The sequence below is a fragment of the Corvus moneduloides genome, chromosome 11, assembly GCF_009650955.1.
Source record: "Corvus moneduloides isolate bCorMon1 chromosome 11, bCorMon1.pri, whole genome shotgun sequence".
In the NCBI taxonomy this organism is placed as follows: domain Eukaryota; kingdom Metazoa; phylum Chordata; class Aves; order Passeriformes; family Corvidae; genus Corvus; species Corvus moneduloides.
In genome coordinates, this window is record NC_045486.1 from 20,038,585 (window position 1) to 20,064,050 (window position 25,466).

General features: G+C 47.3%; 2 protein-coding genes across 4 annotated transcripts; both read left to right on the top strand.

Moving 5' to 3' along the window:
- Positions 1-778: 778 nt before the first annotated feature.
- ISY1 (ISY1 splicing factor homolog) lies at positions 779-10,145 on the top strand. Of its 3 annotated transcripts, none has more exons than XM_032120551.1 (11): positions 779-866; positions 2,136-2,158; positions 2,822-2,873; positions 3,692-3,757; positions 4,184-4,226; positions 4,392-4,504; positions 4,699-4,816; positions 5,523-5,645; positions 7,484-7,587; positions 8,127-8,213; positions 9,353-10,145. In XM_032120551.1, the coding sequence occupies exons 1-11, from the start codon at positions 864-866 to the stop codon at positions 9,458-9,460; spliced, it is 840 nt and encodes a 279-aa protein (XP_031976442.1). In that variant the 5' UTR covers positions 779-863; the 3' UTR covers positions 9,461-10,145. The 3 variants fall into 3 exon arrangements, with proteins under 3 accessions (XP_031976442.1, XP_031976444.1, XP_031976445.1); XM_032120553.1 differs by lacking the exon at positions 779-866 and adding an exon at positions 1,550-1,586; XM_032120554.1 differs by lacking the exon at positions 779-866 and adding an exon at positions 1,841-1,855.
- A 2,506-nt stretch (positions 10,146-12,651) lies between these two features.
- Positions 12,652-23,568, top strand: LOC116449520 (haloacid dehalogenase-like hydrolase domain-containing 5). The gene is made up of 8 exons (XM_032121138.1): positions 12,652-12,765; positions 14,720-14,929; positions 15,583-15,695; positions 16,394-16,487; positions 17,654-17,687; positions 18,590-18,764; positions 19,783-19,971; positions 21,294-23,568. The coding sequence occupies exons 1-8, from the start codon at positions 12,652-12,654 to the stop codon at positions 21,688-21,690; spliced, it is 1,326 nt and encodes a 441-aa protein (XP_031977029.1). The 3' UTR covers positions 21,691-23,568.
- The last annotated feature ends 1,898 nt before the right edge of the window (positions 23,569-25,466 follow it).

Here is a 25,466-nt window from a genome sequence, read left to right on the forward strand (position 1 = left end):
TGGTGCAGTTCAAGCATTTTGTGGAAAAACCATTACAGGAGGCACAGGGGCTGCTCAAGGTGCAGGGAGTTCCAAAGTGAGTACTGAGTCCTGTCCAGCAGTTCTTGAGCCTTCACAGTGGCACTGAGAACTTCAAGCATCTGCACTGGCTGTGTCCGTGGTTGTGCTGTGTTGGTTCACTGGGGGTCAGGGAACACTGGCAAGTTACACAGCTGAAAAAGGAGCTGATGAACCGTGGATCTGCACATCCACTCACTCAGTGAAGAGAGAGTTGGCGTGCAGGAGCTCTTGGCTGACCAGTGCTTCACCGTAAGGCAGGACTGGAGAAGGGGTGTCCTAACATCTGCTGGGAAGATTGGGCTTTGCCTGGAGCCAGAGAGAGACTGCTCATCGGGAATTGGGTGACCGGACAAGGGGGAAAGGGTACAAACTGAAAGAGGGGAAATTTAGATTAAGTAATACAAGGAGCTTCTTCGCTTGTAAGGGTGGGGAGGCCTTAGCACGGGGTGCCCAGAGAAGCTGTGGCTGCCCCTGGGTCCCTGGAAGTGTCCAAGGCCAGGCTGGACGGGACTGGGAGCAGCCTGGGGTAGCGGCAGGTGTCCCTGCCGTGGCAGAGGTGGCACTGCAGGGTCCGTAAGGTCCCCTCGCACCCAGCACCTTCCACGGTCCCCTCAGCGCCCTCGCGGCGCTTCCCGGCAGCGCGCACGCGCGGCGCGGGGTCACGCGCTGACTTCTGCGCGTGCGCTGCGAGCGGGGCGCGCAGGCGTCCTGGGGAGAGGGGCCGGGTTCAGTTCCGGGGCTCGGAGCCGCTGCGTGCGCGGAGCGTTCGGCGGGACTGAGGGGCTGCGGGGCACGGCGGGACCATGGTGAGTGCGGGGCTGAGGGGCTGCGGGGCACGGCGGGGCCATGGTGAGTGCGGGGCTGAGGGGCTGCGGGGCACGGCGGGGCTATGGGGAGTGCGGGGCTGAAGGGCTGCGGGGCACGGCGGGGCCATGGTGAGTGCGGGGCTGAGGGGCTGCGGGACACGGCGGGGCCATGGTGAGTGCGGGGCTGCGGGGCCCGGCGGGACCATGGTGAGTGCGAGGCTGCGGGGCACGGCGGGACCATGGTGAGTGCGGGGCTGAGGGGCTGCGGGGCACGGCGGGGCTATGGTGAGTGCGAGGCTGCGGGGCCCGGCGGGACCATGGTGAGTGCGGGGCTGAGGGGCTCCGGGGCACGGCGGGGCTATGGTGAGTGCGGGGCTGCGGGGCACGGCGGGACCATGGTGAGTGCGGGGCTGAGGGGCACAGCGGGGCCGTGAGGAGTGCGGGACTGAGGCGCTCCGGGACACGGCGGGACCATGGTGAGTGCGGGGCTGAGGGGCACGGTGGGGCTGCCGGGCACGGCGGGGCTATGGTGAGTGCGGGGCTGCCGGGCACGGCGGGACCATGGTGAGTGCGGGGCTGAGGGGCACAGCGGGACCATGGTGAGTGCGGGGCTGCGGGGCACGGCGGGACCATGGTGAGTGCGGGGCTGAGGGGCTGCGGGGCACGGCGGGACCATGGTGAGTGCGGGGCTGAGGGGCTGCGGGGCACGGCGGGACCATGGTGAGTGCGGGGCTGAGGGGCTGCGGGGCACGGCGAGACCATGGTGAGTGCGGGGCTGAGGGGCACGGCGGGGCTATGGTGAGTGCGGGGCTGAGGGGCTCCGGGGCACGGCGGGGCTATGGTGAGTGCGGGGCTGCGGGGCACGGCGGGACCATGGTGAGTGCGGGGCTGCGGGGCACGGCGGGATCATGGTGAGTGTGGGGCTGAGGGGCACAGCGGGGCCGTGAGGAGTGCGGGACTGAGGCGCTCCGGGGCACGGCGGGACCATGGTGAGTGCGGGGCTGCGGGGCACGGTGGGGCTGCCGGGCACGGCGGGGCTATGGTGAGTGCGGGGCTGCGGGGCACGGCGGGGCTGTGGGGAGTGCGGGGCTCCGGGGCACGGTGGGGCCGTGGTGAGTGCGGAGCTCCGGGGCCGCTCTGCATGTGTTGTCCCCTGGTGCCACTGCCCGGCGAGGGGCTCGGAGGGGACCGGCCCCGGGCTGGGACCGCTGAGGGCGGGGAGCACGGCGGGGCGGGGGTGACTGAGGCCGCTCTGTTTGTGTCTTGCAGGCTCGGAACGCGGAGAAGGCCATGTGAGTGCGGCGGGGGCACTGCAGGGCGGGCTCCGCTTGCGGCGGGGGTCGCCTCGTCTGAGGCTGCGGCTCGACCTGGTCTCACACGTCCGTGCCCGCTGGGTGTACCTGATCTCACACATCTGTGCCTGCTGGCTGTGACTGGCTGGCCCGTAGAACTCGCTGTTCAGCCTCTTTTAAAGCACTGACAGTTTAATGATGCTTTTGGGTACTTGGTTGTTCATGTGCTGGTCCACAGGCAGTGGGAGTAGGAGGGCATCTGCACACAGGTGCCTGGTGCTGCAGAATTCCTGTAGCTGTGCTGGGTGGTTCTGTGCAGGACTGACCTTGGAGCAGTGTACTTGTACCCCTGCAGGCTGGGGGATAAGTGCACTGAAATATGTTGTAAAGGACCCTTGTGGTTTTAGGCAGTTCCCATTTTGGGAACAGGTATGCCAGGCCAGATAGGAGGAATCTGTCAGCGCTGCTTTATTTGAGAAATGAACCACTGAGGATTTCTAGTGTTGAGACGTCGTTAGCTGGAAGAGCTAGGGATGCTCAAAGAATGTGTTCAAGCCTTTGTTTTGTACAGACTGTGATTAAGTCCATAATAAACATCCAGAGCAAAACTTGTTCTGGTTGGAATGTGGACTGGTGAAAGTAAATGTGCTTTCTTCTCTTTAGGACGGCCTTGGCAAGATTTCGACAAGCCCAGCTTGAGGAAGGAAAAGTCAAGGTGAGATGTAAAAGCTCTGGAGGTTTGGTAGCTCAAGTCAGGGAGGAAGGCAGGCCTTGTTCAGAGCTGTGTTGGGCCACAGGCCAGGCCCAGGTGTCCTGTAGGAAACTGACTCCTGTTGGAAGGAAAATATTTTGTCTGACTGCCTTTCACAGTCACTCAACCAGGAAACTTCTCCACTACAGTTGCTCTGAACTTTTTTACTTTTCTCTTTCATATTGTATATTATGCAGAAAAAGGGGCTTTAATACCTGTTAATAAAAGGTAGAGCTTTTAGTAAAAAGGCAGAGCCTTTTAATAAAAGGGGAAAGGGACAAAATAACTGCACACAAATCCCTAGAAGCAACATGAAGTATTAGTTTGTGTAAGCGAGCCACTGGAATGTGAAGAAGGTATTCTGTATAAACTGGAAAAAATTACATTAGTTAGTAGTAGCAGTTGAGAAAGGCTTAACCTTAAGCAGGTGGTGGGTGCTGAAAATGTTGAAACTGTCCTGAATGGAACATTTGTTGCATTGGAGAGAATTGTAGGGTGTTTTAAAAAAAAATCAGGTGAGATATTTTGGTTTGGATAAAGTGGATTTAAGTAGGTTTTTATAGTCTGTGATAGTTTAATTTGTCAGGGCTGTAAATCATTATTGTTTTCCACTTACTAAAAATCCATGGGAACAGAAAAAAAAGCTTCAGAGGTTTTTTTTTACTAAAAAGCCTTGGAGCTTGGTAGCATAATTTGGGATTAATTGAGCAGTAAAGCCTGTGTGAAATGCTGTGTGTCAGTGCTCAGCTGAATTCGATGGTGTGTGGTTTTCTGTTAAACAGGAGCGAAGGCCTTTCCTCGCATCAGAGTGTAATGAGCTGCCCAAAGCTGAGAAATGGAGGAGACAGGTAATGTCAGCCTGTGGATTTTCTAATTCTGTTGGGAGGTGGAACTTCAGCACTTCCTCTTTAGACAGCCTGCTTACAAAGGGTTTTCCACACTTGTCAGTACCCTGACAGTTAAATCATAGAATATCTTCTAAGACTGTACAGCTCAGGGTTCAGAGCAGGTCCTAGCACATCAGATTGCCCCAGGGCCATGTCCAGCTGAGTTTTTAACATCTTCAGGGATTTGGATTCGAGCTTTTTGGGGCTGCTGTTCCAGTGTTTGGTTTTCTTAAGATAACCCTTGAATTTAATTAGGATTTGTCCAGTTTCAACTTGTGTTTTGCTGGTACTTGTCTTACTGTCATGCACTTCTCAAACAATTTGACTCTGTCTTCTCTGTACCCTCCACCAATTTAGAAATGAATTTCTGTATTCTTATTTGACCAGATCATTGGGGAGATTTCCAAGAAAGTGGCACAGATTCAAAACGGTAAGATTTTTCTAACTATGTTTTATTTTTTGAATCTCCAGTCATAAGCAGTTACAGTAAAAATCCCATTTCGTGTGAACTACACTGTTTCCATTGAGTACATTCTGAAATTCTTCTGGTGCTTCTGTGAGCTGCCTGATTTATTGTCCTTTTCCTCTTTGACAGCTGGGTTGGGTGAATTCAGAATTCGGGACCTGAATGATGAAATAAACAAACTTCTGAGGGAGAAAGGACACTGGGAATACAGAATAAAGGAGCTGGGAGGTCCTGATTATGCTGTAAGTGTGGAATATGTTGTACTTCATGGTTGTTCTGCTTACAAGCGAAATGACTGCTGAGAAAAATATGCAACATTTAGTTACCCATGGATGGCTTGGCCAGTGTTTATTAGAGGGGATCTTTCTTCAGCCCCTAAAAATGTTTGTTTGTGTTAGAACAAAGTTTTAAACTATGAACTCTGTTTATTTTCCAGCGAATTGGCCCGAAAATGTTAGATCATGAAGGGAAAGAAGTTCCAGGAAACAGAGGCTACAAATACTTTGGGGCTGCAAAGGATTTGCCAGGAGTTAGAGAGCTTTTTGAAAAGGAACGTAAGTAAAGAGCAGCTCTTCCCAGACATGAATCTGTGTAGTAGGACATCTTGAGTAAAATACTGTTGTAGTTTGTGGGGAGTGCTGGTAACAGCATTTCTGAACGTCCTAGCTCAATGAAACACTGAGCACAGGTAATTAATTAAGTGCTTTTTCTTTGGGCAAAGAGCACCCTTGGCTGTTTGCAATTAAGGAAATCTAGAAAGGAGTAAACTGGGTTTAGAAAGGTTTCTACTGGGAGTTCCAAATGATAAGGACTGATGTCCTATGGGAACTTCCCAGCATAACAGGCGAACTTTATTGAGAAGCTGTAAATAGTACTTGGAGTTCAGGACCAGAAAAAAATGGTGAAAGAGGGAAAGCTGGGTTGAACATCGTTTTAGAAGCAGCTTTCATTACAGAAAAAACAATGTAGGGGGATGAAACTTGGTCATGGAATGAGTGGGAACAGCTTGGGCCTGAAAGTGAGGCAAAGACAAATTATGGGAAGTACTCCAGGATGTGGTGGAAGCATTGGGTCGTGTACTGGAACTGGCTTGTGCGGGCCAGAGGGTGACACCAGTGCTCCCAGTGCTGGCAGCAGTCCCATCGTGCGGGGTATTGGCTGCAGCCAGGCAGCTGTGGATGCTGTGAGGTTGGGGAGGGGCTGGGGACACTGAGCAGGTGATGGAGGTGACCTGGGTGGGTGACAGTGGTGTTCTTGCAGCCCTGCCACCCCCACGGAAGACTCGGGCTGAGCTTATGAAAGACATCGATGCCGAGTACTACGGCTACAGGGATGAGGATGATGGGATCCTGGAGCCCCTGGAACAGGAACATGAGAAGAAAGGTATGTGACATTCCAGAGCTGCACAGGTCAGCCCAGGAAGGGGTGATGATGGACTCTGAAGTTAAGGAACCTCTTTCTTTCCCCTGTGGGCCTTGTCTTGTGCTTAGCTGTCAGACTTTGTCACATCCATATCCAAATCACTGTAAGGCATTTCAGGGGGCAGGTGCTTTAGAGTTGACTTTCACCTTTACTACTGTAAATGATTTAATATTTTAGCAAGTCATTCACTACTGAAGCAAAAACTCCTTCCCTCCCCTCCTTTTTCGTGCTTCAGAATGTAGAACAGTGCGTTGCAGCAAGATCTGTGGAGCCTAAGCAGTTCTCTCCCTCCCTCGTGAAAACTGACCCTATCATCTGTTTCCCGTCTCACCTCATTATTTATTCATCCATAAACATAGCTGGTTACTTTTCTGGGAGATTAGAGGGGCCTGTTGGAAACCCTGCAGTGTAGGTGGGCTGTGTTAATTTATCGATGTCATCTCTATCAGGGCTCCCTCACATCTGAGTATTTTTTCCTTTGAAACCTCTTCTTTCTCTATAGATAACACTTACCCACATGTCTGCTCACATAGTTTTCTAGCATTGTTTCTACTGACTTCCCTGGTGAAGACACCAGGATTATGAGTCTTAGTTCCTGAAACTCTCTTCAAAACTCAGCACTGTGTGCCATTTTCTGGGATTTGTGTAGCTCTAAGCAAGAGGGCACAGACCAGTTTTAAAGTTTCCTAAGTAGTTCTCTTAGTGCTTTTGCTGAGCACTGGCTGATCCTCACAGTTATCCCTTCTCCATGGGTGAGGCATTCACAGAATTCAAGGTCATGCCTTGTTGGTTAGATGGGAGGGCAGGGAGGAAGGGGGCTGAAGGAAATGCTTCACTTATCAGTGTCCTGCAGCAGAGCCTGGAGCCCTAAAGCCTGGGAAGGGGAGCTGGCTGCAGGCAGTCCATAGTGCAGGAGGGGAAGTTGTGTGGTGAGAGTCCCAACAGCTCCCACTCAGGGTCCGTCCTGCACATCCTGCTTGTCTGGGAGCTTGCGGTTTTTACCTTGTTAAGTTTTTGTGAAACAAAGTATTGAAAAAAATTTCTTAATTTGGGGTTCCTTTTCTCGTAGGGAACCACACACAAACCATGTGCCACTGGTTAGGTCTTGCCCTCTCAGGGAGAGCATTTTAATGTGTGATCTGTGAGAGCTTGGGGAATGCCTGCTGGCTCCTGTTGCTGTAGGCATTTCCTACTGCCAAGATGCATTAATCTGGCACCTCTGTAGCATCTTATGCACTGGCCATGTCACTTGTTAAGCTTCTTAAAACTTGTTTTAGTGCTCTTACTGTCACTCTGCTGTAATAGAGATGCAGCAGCCTGGCAGCTTCCACTTAGCAGCAAGGTACAGAACTGGGATTGTGCTAAAAAGTAAGAGAAATACCCTCCAAGATGGAAAAAGAGACTTCTGTGTGTGGTCAGTGTAAGGAGCATTATCATGTTTAATTAGCCTCACGGTGATCAGCACCCCTGTAGCTGCTGACAGGCTACAGAGCTGTAAGAGCCACTTAGCCTGCTCATGTGACCCTGCTGCTCAGGTCAGGAAGTAGGCTGGTATTTATCTGTGACATTTAGAGTCCAAAATGTGCTCAAATGAAGGCATTAGCAAGTACCACACTGTGACAGTGTATCAGCATACACTGATATATTTTATTACATACTACATCAAGGTTCTACAGGGTGTGGTACTGATGTAGAGGATTTAGGCAAGAAGTTTAAGTCCATTGGAAAAGCTCTGGCAATAAGACCATACTGCTCTAATGGGCTCTCAGCTACATTTGCCATTTTCCTTTGCTCCCCAGTTATAGCAGAAGCAGTGGAAAAATGGAAGATGGAGAGAGAAGCACGACTCGCAAGAGGTGAGGAGGAGGAGGAAGAGAACATCTATGCTGTCCACGAGGAAGAGGTAGGGGATGGCTCAGGTGATGTGACTTTTCATGTGTCTTCTGTGCTCCCTTCTTGGACGTAGTGTTACTCTGCCAAAGGCCTGTTTGCTGCTGTCCTGCCCCTCTCTCCACCTGACCCACTACACAGTTGTCCTTGTTTAGTAAGAATCAGTAGGAGGGGAGTGCACATGGCTCAGGTTCAGGAAGTGCTGGAGGCTGGCAGCTGGAAGTCCTTTCAGTGGAGTGAGAAACACTTGCAGTCTTCTTGCTTAGCTGGCTCCTCTTCTGTTCACAGCTTCGCTGTGGCAGCCACAGTTATGGAAGGGGAGGATTCATGCCCATGCCACAGCAGAGCAAAGGCCATATTAGAAATGGAAGCAGTAATGCTGAAAATGTCAAGGAGCAGGATCTGCATGTGATCCTTGTCGAGTTCCTGTGGTGCTGGATCCCCTTCACCCATTCCCATGCTCAGGTTCCTTCTGGCAAAGCAAGTGAAAAATGTGGGTTTTTTATTATCTCTATATAAAAAAAAATTTGATGTGATTTTTTCACTTTTTAGTCTGATGAGGAAGGTGGCAAGGAGAGAGAAGGTGAAGACGGCCAACAGAAATTTATTGCACATGTTCCAGTGCCAACTCAACAGGAGGTAAGACATAACAGCACTCAGCTGCAGAGATGCACACTTGCTTTTGCAAGACACATCTTAATTTACATCAGGTCATCAGTCAAAGTGCCCTAAATTTGTTATTTCTGTGACTCAACTCTGCAGCTCTTGCAAATGCTACAACCCTTTTCATCTGAGAATTTCCAAAACCTTCTTAAGTGTTCCATAAATTGGGAAGTGCTGTGGTGCTATTATCAATAACTAGGATTGCCTACTACATCTGGACTGTGCCTTTTTTTTGATAGTCTGACTTATTTTGTAATTTAATGGGATGATTTTTGAATTGCAGGGTTTGCTCTCATCAGTTTTCTAAAATTATTTTGGTGGCATGACCTTGAACTGACTATAATATTTTGAAATTGCTCTAGGGTGTATATTACCTGACCAGTAACAGGTTGTTTGAAGAATAATTCAGGCAAAAATATTCTGGAGTTGCTTAGCTGATTCTCTTTCTTAGTGACAAATCACTCCATACCTGCTGCCTACAGGATTATGCCTTCTAGATGCTAAATTACTAAAAACTAAGGTTCAGCACACTCATTGTGAGAGATGCTGTGTGCAGTTTGGACAAATGTAAAACATTACTGAGTTCAAACAGGTCTTGCAGGTTGTTGTTAGTAGATCTTTGAAGTATGTGCTTCGTAAAGAACCATGTTGGCACTTCTGGCAAAATGCAGGGCAGAGGTTCCTGGCTGTGGCTGATGTGAAGAGCACACTCACTAACTGTGACTTCAGAGCTGTGGGCTCTGTGGCATAGCCCCACGTGTTCTGCATTTCCTAAAGCTCTAGCTGAGAGAATTGTTTGGAACAAAACCCAAGTGACTGAACTGAGATCAGAATGGAATGGCAGCTAACAAACACCCTGAGTAACAAGGGTGGCAGCAGAGATCAGAGAGGAGGCATCTGTTTTACTGCTTCTTTTGACTCCCAAGAGCTTCCGCTGAGTATTGAAAAAGATTCTCCTGACTCATCTTAGTTCCTCTGCTTTGACACCAGTTCACAGCTCCAACTTTCACAGGCTCTTTCCTGTGGTTTTCTCCTTCCTGTGTTTTTCTATAGCTGAGCATCTGAGGTTTCAGCATCTCAATTGAGCTGAATCCATCCTATTTTTATCTCTGCAGATTGAGGAAGCTCTTGTACGGAGAAAGAAGATGGAGCTGCTCCAGAAGTACGCCAGTGAAACCCTCCTGGCACAGAGCGAGGAGGCAAAGACACTTCTAGGACTGTAACATTGCACCAGCATGGCCTGGTTTGTGTGTAATCCCTCTGAAAGCAACAGGTTCCTAAGTTCTGGTAGCAATGGGTTTAGCTCTGAAAGTCCCTTTGGATGTGGAGTAAAAGGCTGGAATTACAGTGTGGTGTGCAGAAGGAGAAGCCTCATTCTGCTTTCTCCGCTAGGATGACTTGCATTCACTCCAGTGCTGGAAAAGGTCAAACCTCGGTGAACTTGTCTCTGCACCCAACAACTGTCTTCAGTGCTTTCAGTTTGGGAAAGGCTCTGTGCAGTGGGGCCTCTTGCAGGTAGAACCACACCCAGTGATCTCCTAAATGCTGAAGGAAAACCCATGGTGTTCCTGCCATCGTGTCTGCTCTGTCCTGACTGTAAGTGTGCACATCTTCTCACGCTGGGTTTTGTTGAGCTGAGAAGGAACAATTACACAATTACACCTGCTTAGTTTACCGGATTAACCTGGAACCTGTCTAGAGGTACCTCGAAGGCAGATCTTACGAGTGACTTTGGAGGAGATTTGGTTCTTTCTAAAACACATGCAATGTCTAAAACCTGTTACCTTTTTTGTGGTTTGTAACTGTGCCTGGATGAACTGCTTAAATGCTGGATATTCCAGCAGCCACTGTAAAAAACTTTGCAATACCTTGTTCAAGTCTTTTTAGTAAAACTTAATTCAAACATGATGCCTTGTTTTATTCTAGTTCAAAGGATTGTGGTGATTCCCTAATGGTAGCCAAAGATTGGGATCACAGAGAGCCATCCCTGTAGGGATTTGAAGCTCTGCATCCCTTACTGCTCTTGGCTCGTGTATCCTGGGACAAGAGGCAAGGCAGAGCCTGTTCAGAGTCTTATGGGTGACTGACATTGTTGTACAGGTCTGAATGAACAGCATTTGAAATTGGACATCTGCAGCCATGGAGTGCTTCTGTCCAAGGAATAGAGTATTTAACAGCCAAGTCTGGGAATGTTCAGCATTTCTGGATGCTGTCAGTATTTATCTATTACAATCTATTGTGAATCATCCACTCCAGAACAACCAAAGCTCCAAATTACAGAGACAAGCTTTGTGTTACTTGATGCAAGTGATCAAATAAAAAATTTTGAATTGAAAAAGTGGAAAGCATAGCTGCCAAATTAAAACCTTAAAAAAACCTCCAGAATAAATCAAAAGCTCGATTATTGGTAGCAAGCAAACAACTAACACCACAAACACATTCTTCTCTCTTCCTGTCAGCAGTGCAGCTTTCTCTGCTTAGTAATAAAGCAGCAAACAGTGGTTTTATGGCTTGTAATAATTCGTTGTAGATTTGCTAGACTCTGTGGTGGAGATAACCAAACTAGATTTAAAGGGGAAAAAAACCAGCTAGTTTTTATGGCCTGATACAGTCTGAGGGCTTGGTAATACCAGTGGTAGATCCCTTCTGTCACTATATGAATCTGTAAGATAAAAGAAGACAGAAGGGTAAAGGCCGATCAGGGACAGAGTGATGGTAACAGAAACACAGAAGAAGAATGAACTGAAAGAATGAGAAAAAAACAACAGAATTGTAATTACATTCATGTTCAAAGGAGTATGACCAACATCATCATGTAAAAGGGAAGTTTATAAGACAGGGCTGATCTCTGCCAACCAACACAGTAATGGAATAAATGCACAAAAATGCAGTGTGTAACTGTGCAAGGCAAACTGGCTGCTGCCTGGCCCTGCTGTGCCAGATCCTCTCTCTGTAGCTCTGAGTGTGAAGCATTTTTGAGCTGAGTGCTCTTGGCTGCATCTGAGGGAACAAATTGCAGAGTAATTATTTGCCACAGTGGCCTATAGCAAAATGCCCGTGTCCTGCCAGGCTGTGGAATTGCTGATGGAGTCAGGGTGGGGAAGCTGCTGTGGCCACAGCCAGGAAACTGATCCTGTTTGTCCTGGAGAATGGAGCAGTGGGCAGGCTCTGCCTTCACTCTGAGTGTGCAGCTGTGCTTGGATGTGTGTGTGGTGTCAGGCTTATGGCTCATACCATCTCTGCAGAGCCTCAGCCCTAAACACATCCAGGTTATAGAACAAGTACTTTATGGATTCTTACATGTAGCTTGTTCTGTCTGCTTCAGCGTTCTGCCCTGGGCGTGATCCTGGCTTGAGCACCAAGGGGATAAACTCTAATTGTTCTGTCTGCTGCATTGATTTGGGCCTGTTTTTGTCTCTTAGAAATGCATTTGGGTGTTTCATTGATCGAAGGCCACCTTCCTTGTTCTGTGCCCTGGTGAGCGCCATGCCATCGCTGAAGGATCGGTTTCTCCCCGCGGTCAGAGGGGTGGTGAGGAATATTTGCTGGCAGCACTAGGAAATAAGTGGATTTACCTAATCTGCATTAGCAGATGAGCAAGATAAACAGAGATGGCTTTGCAGAGTATCCATTAACTAATGACATTTTGTGCTGCTTGTCTCACTTTCAAGTCCAACTGCAGGGGAATGCCTTTGCAGTGCAGAGCCGAGGGACTGTGGTGTTTGTGCACGGTAGGCTTTTTCCCAAAAAATGAATCACAGAATGAGTCAGGCTGGAAGGGACCACTGTGGGGCATCTGGTGCCACCTCCCTGCTCCAGCAGGGCCATCCCAGAGTACAGGGCACAGGATTTGTCCAGACAGTTCTGGAATATCTCCAGTGAGGAGAGTCCACACCCTCTCTGGACGATCTGTTCCAGTGCTCAGTCACTGCGCAGGGAAGAAGTTCTTCCTCGTGTTCAGGTGGAACTTCCTGGGCATCAGTTCTTGCCTATTCCTCTTGTCCAAGTGGTTGGCACCTCCGAGCAGAGCCTGGTCCGTCCTCTTGTCACCCCTCCCAGTGCGGTCCCCTCTCAGGCTGGACATGCCCAGCTCCCTCAGCCTTTCCTCGTAAGAGAGATGCTCCACTCCCTTCATCCGCTGGCCAGGCAGAACCAGAGAGAATGCTTCTTCTGGTTTGTCATTAAACTAAAAAACAGTTACCTCCTCGGTCGGAACGTTGTGCTGCTCTTGCCGCGGTGCCACCCCCGGTGCGCCGGAGGGGCCGAGCCGCGGGTGCGTGGCGGGGGAGTTCCGAGGGCGCGGAGCCGCTGGCCCGGGGCTGACGTTGGCCCGTGACGCGTGTGACGCTGCCCCGTGAGCTCACGGCCGGGCCGGGCCGGGCGGGGCGGTTGCCGGCCCCGCACTCCGCTCGCCATGCGCCGGGCGCTGCCGCCGCTCCGCGCCCTGCTCGGGGCCGCCCGCCCGGCGCGGCTCCCGGCGCCCCGGCACAGCTGCGGCCCCGCGGCCGAGCGGAGCGGGCACAGCGCGGTGAGCGGGGCCGGGGCGGGCGGGCCCAGCGAAAGCGAAACGGGCGCGGGGCGCGGCGGAGCGCGGCCGGGCCACCCGCCGGGGCCGGGGATGCCCGGGGGGGATCCTCGCTGCCCCGGGACGCCGGGACGGGGTTCCCGGGCGCTGCCGGCCGGAGCTGCTGTCCTGGGGCTGCGTGTGCTCCTGGTCTCCCAGAGGGAGCGAGGGAAACTCGTTGCGACCGCTGCCGGCTCCATCCGTCCCCTTGGTTGAGCAGCGCGGCAGAGCACTCCTGTCACCAACAGTTTCTTTGGGGTCAAAAGGGAAAAAGAGCTGTTGACTTCACTATCTCCCTGCTTCATTACCTCCCTGTTCGTTCCTTAGTGCTTTTTTCCCCCCGTAATACTTTAATTTTCTTCCTGCTAGTGTTACTCAGTGTAAAATTCTCGTTTGTAATCTGTTGTCTATACATCTGTTATTTATATGTGGCAAAATTAACGTAAAGGATCGCATCTGCTACACAATTATTCCAATGCCACTGTAGTTTCCGCAATTTCCTATACCAGTTTACAAAGCCTGGGAAGACTGCTGTCCATGTATTAGCAAGCCTTGAGCAGCATCTCTGCAGCAGCTGGGTTATTTCTGACATAGCATTCCTGAAACGGGTGCGTGCTATGTGGGGACAAGGGCTTCAGGGGTTTTGTTCTTTAAAATAAAAGGGTGATGATTCTACAGAGGAGAGAGGAGAGCGCTTCAGGGGGAGTTCTTGCATGTAAAGCTGAACAAAAACCCCAACGTTATTAAAGCGGGCTGTGTAGGGGAGCGGATTTGCGTTTGAGTGCCGTGGGCTCAGAAGCGGCAGCAGCGGGAGGCAGCGTGCCCGGGTGTGCCGGCAGCTGCATCTCCGTGCCCAGCGGTGCCGGTGGCAGTGCCTGTCCCGCTGCTGTCCCCGCTGCAGGAAAACGTGGCGGGTGGATAATTGATGTGGAACAAAGTGCTGCTGAAGTGGGCAAAGTGCCCTTCTCCTGCACAGGAGACGCGGTGGCTGTGGGTGCGTGCCCTGAGACAGCTCCGGTGGCAAAGGCTGTCCCACCTGCCATGGCTGGATCCTTTCTGTGCCTGTTCCCTCCATCACGCTCACTCTCGGCCCTTAACCCCTTCCTTTTCATCACTCACAGAGGGGATCGTAAGTCCCAAGGTTCCTGGTTTCTGTTTGAGGCTCGGGAGAGAAATGAACTTTCGATGACAGATTTTGTTCCGTACTTTTCCAGCCTGATCCTTAAACAGTTTCATTGCTCAGCAGTCCTCTCTGTGTCTCTGCTCCTTGGCCTTACCACCCAGCTCATCTTTCCTCTCTCTCCTTTCCGGGGCTCACCAGGTCCAGCTCATCACGGCCTCAAAGGCAGGCAAGGCGATCTATTTTAGTAACTCGAGCAGCACCTTTGTCTGCCCTATGTAAAACTAGGACTGAAGCCATGTGCAGGAGCACAGCACATGTAATCACACTGTAATCAAACCTCTCGTGGAACAGAACAGTTCTACTACATAAACACCTTGAAAGGGACGAACCAAGTACAATACTTGTGTCCAAGACCTGCCTACCACTGAAAGATTTACTTTTGTATATTTTGTTAGTATTCTGTGGGGGTCAAGCCAATCTAAAGCGAGGCTCACTGGCACAGCAGCATGCATTTTGTACCTCTTGGGATCAGTCTAACTTAATTTTTTCCTGTCATTTCAAATGTTCTGGTACTATTTGTAGGGCAAAGTAGCGCTCATGAGTCTGTATGCATAAGGCAGAGGGAGTTGTGGTGCTCCTTGTGTCAACGTGCACATTAGAACGTGCAGAGTTAAATATCCCTTGCTCTCACTGGAGGCCTCTGTTCTCAGGGGGCCATAGCTGCTGGAAACTCTATTGAACGTGTGTAAGTACAGGCATAACTAATGTACCCTTTGATTTCATCCCTCCTTACAGCTCAGCGTGCTGCCATCCTTTGGATTTCTCTTTGACATTGATGGGGTGCTGGTCCGAGGGAAGACCCCCATTCCTGCTGCCAGAACAGCCTTTCGAAAGCTGGTGAATTCTCAGGGACAGTTCCTGGTGCCCGTGGTCTTTGTCACCAATGCGGGGAACTGCCTGCGCCAGGAAAAAGCTGACCAGTTGTCTCACCTGCTGGGAGTTCCAGTGAGTCCCTTAAATCCTATTTATTTCATTATCGTGTTGAATGTGTCAGATGTATTACCTTCCATTAAATGCTGCTCGGTTAAACAAGTCTGCTTTTCCCTTAAGGCCCCTGACATGCTTTGCTGGAGGTATTAGAAAGTAAAAAACGCTGCCCAAAGCTAATGGCTTTTCCACTGGTAAAGGTACTGATTTTTCCAATAGTAAAGCTAAAGGTATTTCTTTGCAAAGGTGGTAAGTAGTGATTCACAGGAGCATCTTTCCAGGATAATAATCTTACTGGTTAATACCTGTCAAAGGGGTGGGGATATGTAAGCTAAAAGAAGGTGATAATCTGGTACAATTAAATCAAAGGGCCCAAGATTGGAACCAGGGCAGTTCTGATTCTCCTTCCCTGTTTGTTTCCAAACTAATTAGGCGATTTTATATAACTAAGAGAGAAAGTCTTGTTTGTGTTGAATAGATCTGGAAGCTGAAAGGGGTATGATGTATAATTTGTCAGTAAGGTTTTTTTTTCTGGCATATTACCAATACATCATTTGCGAAAGGAGAAAATGCTGATTGTTTCATAATTCCTGGAATCTGTTAATTGAATCTGTGTATAACCAACTTCTCTGAAAAACAATAGACTCCTTTTGCTTTTAAATCCCAAACAGATTTCACAAGATCAAGTGATGATGTCCCACAGTCCTCTGCGGATGTTCAAGCGTTATCATGAAAAATGTGTTCTGGTATCTGGACAAGGACCACTTCTTGATATTGCTCAAGAGTATCTTTTAAAAAAAAATTTAAAAACCAACAACTTTCTGTCAAAGTGTTTGCCTTAATCAGGTTCAGGGGATCCTCTGGATCAAGTGAAAACCAAATATTTCAACCCTACAAATGCAGTAATAAATAGTAATGGTAGTTCTTAATATGGTGTAAATTTTATGTTTTGAATGTGGCTTTATACTAAATGCCCAAAGAACTTGAATTATGTTGGTGTCATGGTGGTATCAAAGTTTCGAACTGTAACTTAATAACCTTTACTTTTGCATGAATTTTGCTCATGCTTCCATTAAGTCCCTTCTGCACTTCTTCCTTTAGTGGGATTTGCATTGAAGTTGGTGTAAATCGTTAAGTTGTAAAAAATGAATGTGCAACTTTTAAGCATAAGCTCTATTTGAAGTACAGAACTGAGAAAAAGGTATTGGAGGACCATTCCAGTTAATGGTCAAAGTTCATTAGGCTTGGCTAAGAGAGAAGTAGATGAGAAGACTGAAAACAAAATAGAAGAACCTTGGTCTCTCATTTATCAGCAGTGGGATGATCATCTTTTTGTCTCACAGAAGCAAAAGTCTGTCTTTGATGTTGCTTTCATTCCTAAATAATTTGTAAATGGAATGCATTCAGCTGGTTAAAATGGAATTAGCAGTTTGTAAACCTTTTCCTGTGAGCAGCTGTGTGTCCTTAGCTGGTGTGTGCCAGCCTTGGTTTCTGCCAGCCCATCACCATTGACACCCTGCGGGAGAAACGCCCTCTGCTCGATGCAGTTGACCATGACAGGAGACCCAGCATCCTGGTGGGTGTAGATTTTTGTTTTAAACCTCTCTGTTTGCTCATTGCATGACATCTATATCAGGGGTCAATATTTAACTACCAAGCTCATGCCGTTGTTCTTACGTTGTATTTTGCCTTTGCTTTTCTGCTTCCTTATTTGTTTTGTCACAGCATTTTCAATAACAACTCTTTACTCTCAGTAGTAATGCTTTAACCCAGCCTTTGATTTTGTAACCTACTGTTGTGGGAAAACTTACAATCTAATACAGATACCTAATGCAAAATCTGTCTTGGAAAGCTGATTAGCTTCCTCAGAAAGTGTGGAAGATAACACAAGACTTTCCCTGCCGTAGGGGATGGTGTTGGTATTGTTTCTAAGTTGTGAGATTGCTTTGATTGTAAATGCAGGCTTTGAAGATAAATCGTTTTCCCTCAAAGGACTCCCTTTGTTGTTTATAGCATTATTTAAATGTTAACAGTAGGTACAGTGGTTCCAGCTGTGTTGTGCAGAATTTAAAGCAGAAGTGAATAGCTGTGTGCACTGTCTATGTTCAGGGCCAGCCTACAGAGTGCATTTTCCCCACCTGTGATCAGGACATTCTCTGTGGCTCACAGAATCCAAAACTCAGGTGTGTCACCTTTTGCTGGGCTTCTCACCCATGTGGGTGGGGAAGCTCAAGAACCTGTCAAAGTGTTTGTCACCACGGAGAGTAAATGATGAAGTGCAAGCTCTTAATTGTTTACAAACACATTACCCATTATACAGTGCATTCTTCTTTATTAGCAGTGGTAAAGAAACACATCTCAAAAGCTGGTTTTCAAATGTCTTGGTACTGCTGGAGGCCTCTTGCTCCTGTGGAAGAATAAACATCCATACTTTTGTACACGAGCTGTTTAAACAAGTGGAGCTCTGAGGCTTGCCAGAGGCAGCTCAGGAGAAGCAGGAGGCTCGTGCAGGTACAGCACAGTCGCTGTCTGCTGTCCCTGTGCCTGAGGTGTCACTTCAGGATGGAAACACAAGTTTTAGTGAGTTGAGTGAACTGACATCAGGTATATACCCACAGAGGGAGTGCATTTCCTGTCCGAGCTGCAGGAGGCAGCTGTGGGAGCTGTGCTTGAATTTATTGTGTTAAAAATAGAAGTAGATGTTCAATCTTATAGAAAATTTTCACTTTTTTCTTATTGCAGTCCCCCTCTGCTGTGGAGCTTCCCAAGATTGAGGGTCAGTTATCTTTATTTAACTTGCAACTTTCCATTAATAAATGAAATGTGTTTATTCTATTTTATAATCATTTTATTTTATAATCTAGAAATTATTTCTAGATTGTTGGGCACTTTAGAAATTTGTCTGAGACAATCCTAAAATTTCCCTGTTAATGACACCTGTCATTAATTTGAAAGCATCGTGTGTTGTAAAGCTGCTTTTTAATGTGTGCAGTTTTCAGCCATGTGCTTCTGAAGTTTCAAGGGTACATGAGGTCTCCTTTTCTTTTTATCTGCCTTTAACAGGCTATGGTTGCCCTCCTTTCATAAATGAGGAATGAACTGATGTTTGTTATTCAGAAATAGTTGGTCTTGTTCTTACAAGTAGTCAGGATGGAGTTGTAGTATGAGAAGGGTCTTGTTTTCACTCTCGTCTCATCTGAACTACAGGAAAGTAAAAACTGGACCTTAGGATTTAAAAAAATCCGTGTCAGATTATTGCTGGAGACCAAAGCAATTTTTAAAAACAACATTCAAATTTTTGTTCTAAGATGAACAAATCAACATCTCTGGTGGAGTATTTAAATACTGCCTGTAAACAGAGAATTCACAAGTTATGGAAGACTTAGAAATACAATCAGAAGTTAATATTGTAACTTCTGGAGAAACTTCACCAGTAAAACAAAATTCCTAAAACTGTAGATTTTGCAGTGGGGTCTTGTTACTTCTGAGGTTTTCTATGAATGGACAGGCATGTGATATCTTAAAACCCTAAATTAAAGTTAGCGTGGCTATTTGGTCAATTCCTGGTTATATTAAATTATTTGTTCAGTCTCTTTAGGCCAAGTTTTAGACCAAGTGTCAGAGATTCAGTGCTCTGTTAACAATTCCATGACTGTTCTGTGCTTGTGGTTGTCACAGCTGTGGTGCTGTTTGGGGAGCCAGTCAGATGGGAAACCAGCCTGCAGCTGATAATAGATGTTCTGCTGACAAGTGGCTATCCTGGAAATCCCTATGAGCAGGAAAACTACCCTCACATTCCTGTGCTTGCCTGTAACATGGACCTGATGTGGGTGGCTGAGGCACAGTCCCCAAGGTAAGTGCTTTATAGCATTCATATAATTGGGATATATCTGGGGCTTCCTCATTTTTCCAGTAGGATTCAGAGTCGACACTTGAATACAAAATGCTTGGTGGAGCTTCACAGCAGGCCTTGGCTGAATGCAACATCTCTAATGCACTTCCAGCTAATGCTGCCGTGTTGCTGGCTGCATTACTGCGTCCAGGAAATCAGTTACTCGGGAGAAAAGCTGTTTTAAAGCTCTAAACCCTTTTGTTTCCTCACTCCCAGAACAGTGGGGAAAGAGAGCTTTTTTCCTGAGGGCCTCAGAGCCTCGGTTCAAAGGCAAAAATGAAAAAAATTATCAAGGCCATTGTTTCATTTCATTAGGTCCCTCTTTGGTATTTCTCTTTTCCTGGTAGGGTAAAGGGCTGACCCTGCTGGCTGAAAGCAGTGAGTGCTTTTGAGCTGAGGACAATGCAGTGAGCTCTTCAAGGAACATAAGAAAAAACAAGTAAAACATGCAGAACAAGGTGGCACAACCTCTTAGAGTGGTTTGGTTTGATTTTGCTTTCAGTAGAAGGTGCTTCTTTAATAGGTTTGTGTCCCCTTCTGTGCCCTCAGTCTGTCATTTGAAGATGTGCTGAAATAGAAACTTGTTACTGTGACTTGATTGCAGCCTCAGTCCTGGGTCAAAGATCTGCTCAGATACCTGTCTTTGGAAGCAAAAGCCATCTCTAATTGGCACATTGGAAAAGATACATGTGGATAGTTCCAGGCTACAGCAAGGCAGCCAGGATATCTCCAGTGAGCAATTCTAAAATTAGATAAATCTGTTGTTCCACCCCAGCAATGTGGGTTTATTGTGGTGTTTGTTGTTCAGCTAATCAGCACTTAATTTTCAGTGAACCAGCTGCAGAAGTGTTGCATGCCGAGGGCAATTTGATAGTTGCAGGACAGGATTTATTCCTAAAAAATCATGAAATAAAAAAGCCTTGTTTGATGTTTCCAATCCACACTTAATGTAATTTGATTTGGTTGAATACCCGTGTAGGTTTGGGCATGGAACATTCATGGTTTGTTTGGAGAACATTTACAAGAAGATCACTGGCAAAGAGCTGAAGTACGAGGCGTTGATGGGCAAACCCAGCAGGCTGACATACCAGTATGCAGAGCACCTGATCCGAGCCCAGGCCCTGCAGAGGAGCTGGGAGCAGCCCATCCAGACCCTCTATGCTGTGGGGTAAGGTGTGCTGGGCCCCACAGGTACAGCAGGAAACCCCAGACCCTCTGTGCTGTGGGGTAAGGTGTGCTGAGCCCCACAGGTACAGCAGGAAATCCCAGCCCATCCAGACCCTCTATGCTGTGGGGTAAGGTGTGCTGGGCCCCACAGGTACAGCAGGAAACCCCAGACCCTCTGTGCTGTGGGGTAAGGTGTGCTGGGCCCCACAGGTACAGCAGGAAACCCCAGACCCTCTGTGCTGTGGGGTAAGGTGTGCTGAGCCCCACAGGTACAGCAGGAAACCCCAGACCCTCTGTGCTGTGGGGTAAGGTGTGCTGGGCCCCACAGGTACAGCAGGAAATCCCAGCCCATCCAGACCCTCTGTGCTGTGGGGTAAGGTGTGCTGAGCCCCACAGGTACAGCAGGAAATCCCAGCCCATCCAGACCCTCTATGCTGTGGGGTAAGGTGTGCTGAGTCCCACAGGTACAGCAGGAAACCCCAGACCCTCTGTGCTGTGGGGTAACGTGTGCTGAGTCCCACAGGTACAGCAGGAAATCCCAGACCCTCTATGCTGTGGGGTAAGGTGTGCTGAGTCCCACAGGTACAGCAGGAAATTACTCACAGTGTAAATGCCAGCCAAAAAAAAGCACACAACTCTTCCCAGTTTCTTTCTCCTACCATTAAGAGCATCTAGCTTTCTTGGTGCTATGGTGTATTTTTTATCATGTTTCTAATCTTAAAAATTAATAATGCTTTGCTCTTTTTATGTGTAATTTCTATAGAAGCACAAAAGGTGTTTTATACACAACTAAGATTTCTCCTGATTTTTTATTTATTTATTTCTGTAATAGGCTGTGTAAATCTGACAAAAAGGGTTTGCATGGGTGTTTGCTTTGTTAGGTTTAGTGGTGTAACACCAAATGGCTTGGAGCAAAGGACAGTTAGAGAGTGTAGAGCTAGACTTTGTCTCTGAGGTCGTTTAGGCTGGTCATATGCCACATCATGGAATCCTTTTCAGAGAAGGAGATAAAGCTGTATTGTATTAAAGACTCTTCCAGGATCTCCAAGATGCTTGGAAATATAATGAGCTCATTCAAAGGCAGCTCATACCTTGATTTTCTCTCCCCTCACCTCAATCTGCAATATGAAGAGCGATTCATTTCTGTCACGTCACGCTTCATGAAAATGGTGCAATAAAATAGCCGTGGGGTTGGATTTCTTCCCATCTGCCTGATTCCACATAAAGCTGGGTGAAGTACAGAACAAACTTGTTAAATGGAAACTGTAAAAATGTCTTTTGACAACTAAAGCTGCAGAGCTGACTGAACTCTGTCGTTCGCAGGGACAATCTCATGACGGATGTCTACGGTGCTAACCTCTACAACCGCTACCTGGAGGAGAGCTCCAGCAAAGGCTCCAAAGCCCGCATCCAGGCCAAGCTTGCTGGTGGCAGAGGTCCTGCCACGCTCCCTCAGGACGATGAGATAGGCCTCAGGTGGGAGAAGGAGCTGGCATCTGCGGCTGCTGCCCACTGCAGGTCTGTCCTGGTCTGTACTGGGGTGTACAACCCCCACACCGAGGTGCCCCTGGACACCAGGGACAGCATAGCTGAGACCGTGTTCCACGGCCACAGGGATTTCAGGTTCGACCCTGGCCTAGTGGAGCCAGACCATATTGTGCCAGATGTGGATGCTGCTGTAGACCTGGTCTTCCAGCTGGAGAACTTTGCACCTAATTGAGGTGACATGGTTTCTTAAGGACCACTCAGTGCTGTGCTTTTCTTCCCCAAAACACACTGTGCTTTACAAGAGTGCCACAAACCTCTGTCTTCTAAATTTTTTTAACCTCTAAATGAATACAATCTTCATTAAGTATGCTTATTAGTAGTACATGTACACATTACTGTGTTCAAGTATATTAAATATCAATAATGCTTTCTATAGTGCTTCTAAATACGTAATTTCTGGCTTGACTTGCCCTTTATTGTCTTCCTCTTTGTTACATTAGGTATTCTAATAGCAATATTTCATGGCAGCCTATTCATGTACTGGTACTTAAATCCCTCCATGACAGTACCTTCTTTGGTTTGCTGGAACATTTAGCTTTTAGGTGTTGGGGATCTTGAGAATCTGAGATTGTGGTGCTGGGGTCACTCAGTCCATTCCAGATGGGCTGGTACAGAGCACAACATGTATTAGTGCTTGGCATTTTGCAAGTACTGCATGCTCTCTTCAACCAGAGTGGAGTTCAATCTGTTCCACTTTGGACTTGCTCTCCTGTAACCTGCTGCTGTCTCTCTCTGTGTCTGTTTTCCCATGTCCCTGGAGTTTTATTGCTCCTCTCTGCTGTGACGTGTGAAGCCTTAACAGAAGTGCCCCTTCTGTGGGGTGGGCAAGGTTGAGTTGTTCCCACTCTGCTGGAACTCCAACCACACTGAGCACAGGCCTGGAAGGAGAGCAGCAGACCTGGGTGCCCTCTGTGGCCTTTTGCTCTTTGCCTTTCTATCTGCACTTTTTTTCTTTTTTTTTAGGAATTTAGAACCTTAGAAAGCTTTAGCAATTTTGCTTCAGGTGTTTCTGTAAGTTGGACTTTACCACTGAATGAATCAGTGACTACTGCTCGGCCAAAAAGTGCCTCATAATTTACTTGAAGTCTCATACCACTGTGGTAGTTAACTGGCCTTTAGTGTAATGTATTTCATCTCATGTCAATGTTATGTGTTGTTTGGTTCATGGATTTTATAGATGTTCATTTAAAAAAAAAAAAAGTAATTTATTTTATGTTATTTTTGTAAAATATTTCTCAAGTTTTCCTCCCAAAGATGTCTTTGAAAATATTTCTGTGTTAATTTGTTGTAACACAGTGTATGTTGTACTTGTGACATAAGCTTGGAAAACATAACCCAATCAATTGCTTTAAAACCAAAGTCAGCTTACACACAAAGATCAATTCACATTAGGGGCTAGTCAGGTTTTTTGGGTTGGGTTTTTTTTAGTTAGTTAGTTTTTTTTTTTTCCAAATTCAAATTGTACAAAGAAAAGCCTGGGTGTTCATTTCTCCCAGGTTCTTGCAGGGCTGGCTGAAAGCATTGACAGACATGGTGGCACGGAGTGAAACGACCTCCTGGCCAAATCCTTCACTGCTCATGATCCCAGCAGCAACCTCTGAGAGCTCACAGCTGCTGTGAAGTCAGATTTTGTTGTTGTGTTTCCTCTGTTTGCAAAGCACTGTAATCCCCTCTCCACTGTCAGGACTGTTGATTCATCTCCTGTAATGTCTCCTAAGCAGCTTTCAACGTGTCTCGCTGGATCCAGTGTAAGGACACTGCTCTCAACAGTTTATTTCCTGTTTCTTCACTGGAAAAGTATTTACAGCAGCACATTCTTGCCTTTTTATTGGTACAATAACCAGATCTACCTATTTCTTTAGCACTTTTCTGTAGTATACCAAGTATTTGCACAGAATGCCAAATCTAAGTAAAGATTGTGATTTTGTAAGGCCAGGATGATTTGAAGTCACGTTGTTTCAGTCCTAAAGCATGTTGCAGCACTCTCTAACTTCACCAGAATCGGTGAAGCAAGGAATAAAAATGTTGGAAGTTGCTGAAGAACAGAAAATGTTCCGTCTGTTTCTCCTTATTTTTCTCTACAATATGTATGAGCACTTCAAAAAGTTCATGAAGGAACTGTGTGTATACCTCTTAAATTCCATCCCTCCTGGAAACATTAACATAAAATGTGTTTATAGCAAAGGAAGACAGCCCCTTTGTCACAGCACTAGTAAAAGTCCTCCAAGCCTCAGGGTCTTCCAGATTCTCCAGCTCCATGAACTGAACTCCAGCTTGGAGAGTGGCACTGTGGGCTTGGCAGACCCTCAAAAAGCCAAAATGCTGAAAAATCCAGCAGATGAAGGAATTAAAGGAAGGTAGAAATAGTGACCTGGATAACAGTGCACTGATAAGAAGGCACTTGCCAAAAGAGGTGGAAATCTCTTTCCATCAGTGTAAAAGGGAGAAGCTGGGATTCCAGGAGTTCCTTTGAAACTCAGTGCTGTGCTTGTATGCTCTGTAACTTGAAATGGGTACTAACAGTTGTTAGCATCACAGCATAGCTCACGTGGTCTGTATTAAAACCTTTTGTCTAGACGAGGATGAATTCTTGGGTGATGAAATATACCCTGTTTTCAGCATTGACAGAAACAGGCTGCACGTTTAAAGTCTCAGGAAAGAGTGTTTCTGCAGCCACTTGGGGAATAAAACAATTGAGTGCATACTGAAAATAGCACAGGTAGGTTTACTTCGTGTAAAGATTGGTTTACTCTAATTGAGACCACCTGGGACTCAGCTGGTGCCAATTAAAAGTTCTCCTCCTGGCATTGTGTTGGTCTTGTATGCCAAGCTCAGAGTCCAGTGCTGGAATCTAGGCTTGTGCTAAACATGCCTTACAGTTTAACACCCAGCAGGGCTTACACAGGCTCATTTATTGACTTTTTCCTGAAGCAGAAGCAGCACCTGTTGTATGGGTGAGAATCTCAGAATCAGATTTTCAATAGACTTGGGATTGGTGTCTTGTTTTATGGAAGTGTATCTGGGAAAATGCTTTCTGCTTGTGTAACAGCTAACTTCCTGCCCATAGATGTGGAGAAAAAATATTCAGTGAACTTTGACTATAAAAATACAGGGGTTTGGGGTTTTTTTTGCAGGTACAAGCTACAGAGTGAAAGGTCAAATGAAAAATGGTTGTAGTGTGTGTAGATCTCTTGTATCCAAACTATTCCTAGAGAATTCAAGGGAGAGTTCCCAGAAATGGAAAGTCACTTCCAAGTGTTCATCCCCTGCACTTATAACAAGCCACTAAAAGGGCAGATTTAGAAAACAGAAACTCTGGTATAAATGTGCAGAACACGTGAGAAAAGCAAGGTGAGTCCCTCCCAAGAGCAGGCAGGTGTTTATCACAGCACCTGCACTTCCTCCCCCTCACACCAATTCTCTGGAGCACTGCACAGTGCCAGGGCAGCCACAGGGCTTGAGCAGCAAAGAATCTGGCACTAAAGAGACTCAGGGGCACGAAAGAGAATCTGGCACTAAAGAGACTCAGGGGCACGCTCAGCCCCACCCAGCACTCCGAGCAACCAGCTTCAGAGCCAGGCCATTGCACTGGCAACTCCTCAGTGCTCTTCTGGTACCTGAGGCTGCTACTGAAGGAGCACACAATGCAGAACCAAGTAATTCAATATTTGGCTCCTGTGGATCACAAATACCCATCTGCTGACGTTGGCATTAAAGAGCCAAGCAAAAAGAAAGGGGTGCTGCTTTGTTTAATTTACAGCACTTCAATAAAATCCAGGATCTAAACGTTCCCTTGGGGAGGTACAGTTGTAACTACATTGTTTACACTTAATTGCAAGCACTGAAAAAGTTATTTGCACTTCTCCAACACTGAGCAGTTTGGTTTTCATTTTTAATCTCCCAGACAGCTCTGCTGGAGAGTTTACTAACTGGAAACAATAGAAAGTG